This window comes from Octodon degus, unplaced genomic scaffold (genome assembly GCF_000260255.1).
Source record: "Octodon degus isolate 3935 unplaced genomic scaffold, OctDeg1.0 scaffold00073, whole genome shotgun sequence".
Lineage (NCBI taxonomy): Eukaryota > Metazoa > Chordata > Mammalia > Rodentia > Octodontidae > Octodon > Octodon degus.
In genome coordinates, this window is record NW_004524649.1 from 8,818,377 (window position 1) to 8,826,634 (window position 8,258).

Sequence of the window (8,258 nt, forward strand, 5' to 3'; positions counted from 1 at the left end):
TTCTTGCCATGTGCTGAGCGTTTGTTTCCACAAAGAAGCCAGGAAAAGGAGTTCAGAAGCCAGTACCTTGAAAAGGAAGATTCTGCAAATCTACAGACACATTATTTAGGATGGTGTCAGCAGCTTCGGCAGGATGACAGAGGTTTTATTCCAAAGGACCCTGGCCACTGACTTGTAAGTCATCGCAAATACAAGCACTGGATGAGTGGTTGAAGTCAAGGGAAGTTGCTGTTGGTTGCTTCTGGGACAGCAGGATGAGCCAGGGGCCACCTGCTACCCACACTGCTACTCGAGAACCTGGGAGGGTGGGAGAGCCGCAAGGATTGACAGCAGGAATGCACGGGAGCCTGCGAGGGACAGGACCCTCCTGACAGGAGACTGGGCTTGTTCTCTTTTGCTTAGACTTTTAAACATATCGTTTTGACAGAGCATCAGACACTTGCTGATAATGAAGGCAAGGAAGATGTACCAGAGCAGCGCTTATAAAGATAGCATTTGTCGTGCCTGAGTGTGTGTGTGTCTGTGCGTGTGTGTGTGTGTGTGTGTGTGTGTGTGCTCATGTTTGTATCACTGAGCTCAGAATGTGCCTTACCGACAAGGTGCCTAGACAAAGCTAGGGAGAAAATAATGACACAAAAGTGCTGGAGCAATACTTTTAATTCACTTCAAAAAAAAAAAAAAACCCTTTGGCTCTTCAACTAGAAACCGTGTTAAAGCCTTCTGATTTTTTATTTAATTTTACTGTAGTTGATTGGTTTGCATGCTCGTGGAGAAGCAGATTCTACACAGTTCCAGCATCCTGGGCCTTGAAGGTATGGTCTACCTGACTTTTGTATCCTGGTATTCATAAGGGGCTGTGGAAGACCTGGGGCTTAGAATCCAAGTCATGTTTATGCCATATCACCAAACTGCTAGTGGAATGAGTTTTGATATATTTCAGATAATTTCATTTGATCTTGAAACAAAGTTACAAACTTGTAAGCAGTCCACAAGTGTCACAAATGTCTTTGACCTAGAAAGTCCAGATGATCTGAGTCAATAGCTGCGATTTCTCTCTTATCTGTGTCATGACTAACAGGTTGGAGCAGCAGCTCATTGAGAGAAAGCTATCTTCTGCACAGCCCTAGCAGATCCAAAGATAGCGGCTGCCACTTAATGGTCCAGACCACCTAGACATACTTAGTTCTCACAGCCTGGCGTGGGTGGTGGTGTTGATCTACCTACAGTCAGGAAGGCTGAGCCTAATGAGGCTGACACCTTGCTCAAGGGCACAGCTAGGAAGCAGCAGGTCACACTACAAGACTCTGTGACACTCTAGGCTCTTTTACCATCACCTGATGAATCTGAGTCCCCAAAATTACCCAGCACACTTTCCTTCAAACATAATGTTGGGGCCAGTGAGATAGCTCAACAGACTAAAGTGCCTGCTTAGGCAAGCATGGTTCAACCACTGGTACCACATGCTGTGCCACACCTACCCCCAGGGTGGGCTGACCCAGCTACAAAATCTTGGAGTAATGCCACATGACTGTAATCCCAGTGCTGGGGAGGCTAAAAATAGGAGGATCACTATGAGTACAAGCTGCATAGTGAGACCCTGTAACAACCAAATACATTTTATAAAAAATCTCATTTTATTGACTACCCAACTCCTCTAACATTGGGTCCATTTCTTTGTTACATGGTATGATAAAAAAAAAAATTACAGTGAATGTTTAAGTCAAAACTTTAAGGACAGGTGTAGTGGTGGATGCCGATAATCCCAGCACTCAGAAGGCTGAGGCAGGAAGACTGCTTTGAGATGGGCACCAGCTTAGGCTACATAGTAGGTTCAAAGCCAGTCTGAACTGTAGAACAAGACCCTGTCTCAAGAAAAAGTAAGAATTATTACAGCAAAAGCCTCATTATCATTAATCTTCCTGCAAATGCTCTCGCTCACTGCAAACACACTTACCTCATCATTCAGGCTAAATTCTGAAGTAGTTCAGCTAGTCCTCTTTGTGTCTATGTATGAATGCTGCGGCATGCCATCCAGGGGAAAGGCGGGCTTGTAGGCACATCACCGAGCATCCTCGTCCTCCTTGTTCACCAGATCTGGGACTGTGAGACTCTCAGCTCTTCCTCAAAGTCAAGATGGCCATGCAAAGTGAATATTTTGCCGGCCACATGCCTGTAATCCCAGCACTCAGGAGGCTGAGACAGGAGAATCACTGTGAGTTCAAGACCAGCCTGGGCTACAAAGTGAGCTCAAGGCCAGTGTCAAATGCATAACAAGACCTTATCTCCAAAAGACCAAAAAAAAAAAAAAAAAAAAAAAAGGAGCAATTTGTATCATTGCAAGCTACTGAGTCAGCTGTGACAGGGCAAGTAAAGACACTCGCAAAAGATGACTTTGAAGCTGCTTCAGAGTGGGATGGGATGAAGCTGGACACGATGGCACAGGCCTATAATCCCACACTCAGGAGGCTGAAGCAGGGAGATTGTCTTGAGTTTAAGGCCAGCCTGGAATACATAGTGAGACCTTTTCTAAGAAAAAAAAAAAAGGTGGGGGCAATAAGTGTGTTTTGAAGTGAGGGAGTATATTTTGAGGAGGGTTAATGGCACTATGTCTTTTACTCTAATAATATTTTAACTGAAACATTCAATGCATGTTTCCATCGTACCTCCCATCTCTCCCTGAACCCATGGGCACTTTAGAGAGCTCTGCTATAGGCAAAGCCCATCCCTTATCCTCAGATAGCTCCTGAAGCCTACCCACAAGCACTGCCACGCACTGTTTATGCTTCCACAGGTAGGAGTTTTATGCTTTAATGTCAGCGATAGAGGACTGAATCTCTTTTTTCTCTCCCGGGGGAGGCAGTACTGGCTGCATCATAAAGCTCACACTCTTCGCAGACGGGATTAACTATCTCATAGATTAAAGAGGAGCAGCAGCAGCCCCCCTGATCTGCTTAATATTGTTTAATCAATCTTTGGTTGTCTAAAGAGAGGCAAGATCAGAGGAACAAAACCGTGGATGGTGAGTAAGGATATGGAAATTTCACACTGTATCTTGGCTCGGAGGGACGGAGCTGAGGGAGCTGAAACTCTCCAGGGGGGCTGGGCCTCGGCTGCTCAGGTAGCCAGGTTCAGCTGCCCCCGCAAGACTGCCAGGCCACGGCCTGAGACACGGACACAGACCTGCAAGGTACTCACCTTGGGGTAGCAAGGAAGCTTATAAACATGAAGGTCACAGATTTAGGGTTTTATTGGGAAGTGACTTTTTAATGACATCAGTTGACAACCTCTGATAGGTGTTCAAATGCCAAGATCCCTCAATTGAGAGGGCCTCAGAAGGACTCACTGTCCCAAACTCTCACTGGCTCTGCTCATCCCCCTTTCCAACAGACCGGACAGTGGCTGCAATGTGGTAGGTCAGGTAGGGTTCTGAACCTAGAAATCCTCTGGTACCTTCAGCTTCATCTCCCAGGTTATTTACTTCATTGTTTATTTCTTTATCTTAAAGATGCAACATGGAGCTAAGATGAGTCTCTTTCCTGTGCAAGGAATCCCCTGCAGGTCTTGCCGAAAGCAGGTTCTGATTCATGTCTACGATGGTCCGAGATTCTGCAGCCTGTCCAGCTCCCAGGGGTGTTCTTGGTATTGACAGCCCTGCCTGCACTTTCTTTTAATACAAATAGGCTCCCAGGACACTCACAGGGGTCAGTGATCAGCCGCTTCTGGGTGGACCATGTCTGGTGAGTGGGAAGTGAAAGGAAGGGAAGGCAGGATTTCCTCTGCAGAGCCTGAGCATGGGACAAGGCTGGGTCCTGAGCTCTCGGGGTGGGCCGTGGGGTGTGTCAGATGCCTCGTGGGGTGACAAGGCATCTACAGTGGGGGACACCAAGAGGAGAAAACAGAAACAGGATAAATACCGTCCACCTGGACTTTTTGTTGCTTTCTGGTACCTTTTAATGGAATAAAGCAAGCTAAAAACAAAGCAACTCTGGACTTGGGAAACTGGTTTCTTCTGGGTACTGTTTCACTCATCTGGCCTCCATAAAAATCTTGGCAAAATAATGTTCACCCAAAGTCACAGTGGACACAACTGGAGAAAGACACTGCCCCAGAGTCTGACTGGCCAGAAAGGTCTCTTCTGCTTCCCTCTTCACACTGAAACCCACAGCAGGGCACATCCCTAAGCCCCCAAGCTGTCAAAAATGTCAGGTACAAAAGAACAACTCAGAAGCTGTGAGGTTTTAGCACAGCACGGGAGTTTTAGTTAGACATAAACAAACAAAAACTCATGAGCACATCAAAAGAATGACATTAAAAATAATCAATGCAGATTTGCAGTTAAATACAGAAAAATTCACTGGCCAATCAGGATCTCAAAACCTGCATTTTCTCATCAGATTTTATTGCTACTAGTACATCATGCTTGAGGAGAGAAATTTTCATAGAAAGAAGTAAATAAAAGTTGAGTTAGAAGTAGAGAAAAGAAACCACAGACTTTTGATGGCTAGATGCTTGAATAACATTTGAGTGCTCATACTGAAAGAAATATAATTCATTCCAGCTTATTTAATGGGTGGGGGTTAATGTTGATTATGTAAAAGTAAAATCTTTCCATTGAAAAACTTTGTGAAATTTTTCTAAAACAGAAATTCAAAATCACACTCTCAGCATCTGTGAGTCCAAGAAAACTGGTTTCTTTTTAATTCACAACAGCTTCAAATTCAAATTTCAAACGTTAACAATAACAAAAGCTACTAGAATTTTCCTTAATGAGCCATCCCTTAACTTTGGTACACATAATTAGAAAACTTTACTCTTGAAGGTAAGGTTTCTGACCCACCCTTGTATATGTGAAGAGTCCAAGATCTGGAGAGAATAAGTATTCAGAAATAACTGTCATCTACCATCTTCTGGGCATATCCTCAAAGTAAGGAAAGATTCTCTAGGCTGAAAAATAACGTCAGTTTTAATTCACTCATTTAAGCCAAATGCAGTCTTGCTCTGGCTTGCGGAGAGACCAATCCAGCGGAAAACAAGTTGAAAATCTGCCTGCCACCTCTAGCCCCTCCAGCCCCTCCAGCCCCTCTCCTGTAGCATAACAAACTCTTTTCAAAAAGCCAGAAAATAGATACGTGCATTTTGGGTTGTTTTTGCTCTTGTTTTTCTTCATTTTTGGTGTTTTCTTTTACCTGTAGTTTAGTTTCTTATTCACAGAAGAAATCAATATCCTGGAGGAAAAAAAAAAAAAAAAAAAAAAAAAAAAAAAAAAAAAAAAAAAAGGATTGAACTAAGCAGTCCGGGCCAGAGAACAGATGTAAGTTCTTTAGTTGAAATCAGATTTAATAGAACAGAAAATTGGATTTAAAAATAAGCCAAGGTTGAACCTCAAAGAATATAAAATAATTATCATGTGAAGTAAAAAACTCCTTAAGATGAAGGTCCTTGGATAAACTTTTAATTTCTGGTTATTTGACAGATCAAGCGCTGTATTCAGCAGCACTGACAAGCGAGTTGGATTTGTGTAGGCTGCACCCTGTGTGAAGCTCAGTAATTAGCTTGTAGAGAAGCACTTCAAAACAGCCACCTTGCAAAGCAGCTCGGAGAGGATCTTTTATTTCTGCCAGGAGTTTATAGGACCCCAGGGCATTAGTAAGGAGATGATTTTATTTCAAACATAAATAGAAAAAAAAATAAGGTACAAAAATAAGGCAAAGATTTTTCTAGAATGTTTTGATCTTATCAAAAACAGGTGCTAATTTTTCCTGCAACTTATAGTCTTTAAATCAAGGCAAACTTTCTGTAAATGTTGGTGAATACCAATTTGGTTTCTTTCTTTATGACATGGACTTCTTCCAGGATAACTCTAAAACAAAAGGAGTACTGAACCATGTACTTGAAATTTGCTTTAAAACATTCTCTCATTTCTCTCTCTCTCTGTCTCTCTCTGTCTCTCTCTGTCTCTCTCTCTCTCTCTCTCTCTCTGTCTCTCTCTCTCTCTCTCTCTCATACACACACACACACACAGAGCACAGCTTACTCTATGTAGTGATAGATGTTAACAAACCTGATTGTGATGATCATTTCATTATATGTATGTATCAAAATATCAAATTGATTCCTACTGGGCAACTATAAACTCACTAAAATTGAAAAACTAAAGCAAAAAAAAAAAAAAAAAGGAATATAGAGCCAATAATAAGCTCAAGGAGGTGTATAGAGAAAGCCCACTAATCTGTCAATATTGCCAGTTGGTCTAAATGCTTCCCCAAGTCTCAGTGTCTCAGAAAAGCTGCAGTTGGGGGATGCGGACTTGTTCTACACATCCCTTCAGTTACGTAGTGCTTTTGCCGAGTCAGCCTACAACCCCTGGATCTGAGAGACTTACCGTGGTGGGGACTTCCTTGGTGGCTTCCTGGTACACATGTTGCTCCTTAACCAAGCTGCTGGGGAAATAACCCACGATTCCCATCTCGGCCTGCTTGTCACCGTAGACCTGAGCACCCAGGGGAGTACAAGTCAGTGCAAAGCTGATGTGAGGGTCTCTCGCGACAGCAAGAATTCTACAACTGCCAACACCTTTCCTTCGCTCTGTGTGCCAGTGGACTCGGGGAAGAGCTTGAGCTTCCATTACTAAGTTAACCCATGGGAGCTATGTAGCTATTTTCTTGTGGCCTGTTTTGGCTGTTCTCATTACTTTAGCATTACTTTCTTTCATGCAATCTTGTGATATGCCTGAAATCCCTTTGGAATCCATAGAAAAGTAAATTTTTTAAAAAGTAAACAGACAGTTAAGGATACATTTTCCTTGGTTTTTAGCAATTCAAATGAACAGACACTAGAATGCAATTCAGTTTAATCCTTGATTTCTTTAGGACCCACCTTTCAGGCAGTAAAGGCTGTAAATCACCTTGGCTTCATCCCTGCCCTTGGCCCTGTCTGTTTTAACTAAAGGAAGCAGATCTTTGGAATTAGAGACGCTGCGAAAGTTTTCTAAAAACGATACTGAAATAGACTGACTGCCAACACACACACCTTTCACTTGGCAAACACTTTTTAAAGAGATTCAAATGCTATGGGATGTATAAGTCTCAAGATGTGTATGCCCTCCCCTTTGCTAAAATACCACTTTAACCCACCTCTGGTTTGGTTATGAAATTATCTTTATTTCTTCAAAATCTAATAAGAGCAAATATGCCTGAACTTTTTTGCATTTGCACTTATAATCTCTGTATTATTCTTACCAGCTATTTTTAAATATTACAATGGGTTCAGGATAGGAAATTGGAGGAAAATTAAGAGCAGCAAGTGTCATATGTTAAGGTGCATGCATATTTTGAATAATCTCCTCTTACACTGCCAGCCCAGAATTCTCCAGCTTCGTTTTCTTTGACCAGCTTTGAGTAAATGTAGATCTGCTGCCCTTTTTTAATGTTAATGAATCTGCAGTCTGGGGCATTGTAATCTTCTTGGACTCTAGCCAGAGAAATAGTATCTGGAAGATAAAAAAAAAAAAAAAAAAAATTGAAATGACATTTTATAATAGTAAAAAGGCAAAGCATAAGAAAACTAGGAAGTCAGAGTGACTAATATCGCCTGGGATGCAGCTGCAGTTCAATTCAAAAAGAATTAGAGCCAAAATACTAGAGCAGTGACAAAGTGAATTCTCTACTGTCAGATACCAAACTTGCAGACCATGAGACCCCATGCTGATGACATACATATTAGAGAAGATTCACTTCAATGTACAGTTCAGTTCTATGCTGTTAGTGGAGCTCTTTCAATTACATAATAGAAAGATAATGAAAAGCATAGAAATAAGCCTCCTTACAGACACACTCGTCATCCGCACACAGCTTCTTGGAAGCAAGTCTGTCCATAAATACCCCACTCCCCGAACATACAGCTACGAGACCTGGGAGAAAAAGCAACAATATTCTTGCCATCTTCCTTTTAGCTGTTTTGACTGGCACTCGTTGCCTCGGAGTGGGGACTGACTGCAGCTGATTCCTGCCTTTTATGTGAAAGCCAGAACTCTGGGTAAATAGCCATGACCAATGGGAAGGGTCCACCACCCCTGCTTTCATCACTGGCTCCCAGACTCCGAGGGCTCCTTGGTTTAGGATTTTCCAAAGATAGCCAGACTCCATGTCTTTTGCACACAAATGAAACTCATAATGGTATGCTACTGGTAAAGCTAAATGAACTTGTAGTTTATTACCTTATCAAAAGTACATTGCTATGAGGATCATGAGAATTTTGAA

At 42.3% G+C, this 8,258-nt stretch overlaps 1 protein-coding gene across 1 annotated transcript; it reads right to left on the reverse strand.

Annotated features, from left to right (window-relative positions):
- Positions 1-5,194: 5,194 nt before the first annotated feature.
- Otor (otoraplin) lies at positions 5,195-7,980 on the reverse strand. Its single transcript, XM_004635607.1, has 4 exons — positions 7,826-7,980; positions 7,350-7,489; positions 6,383-6,490; positions 5,195-5,225 (listed from the first exon to the last, which is right to left on the reverse strand). The coding sequence occupies exons 1-4, from the start codon at positions 7,938-7,940 to the stop codon at positions 5,202-5,204; spliced, it is 387 nt and encodes a 128-aa protein (XP_004635664.1). The 5' UTR covers positions 7,941-7,980; the 3' UTR covers positions 5,195-5,201.
- Between the last annotated feature and the right edge of the window lie 278 nt (positions 7,981-8,258).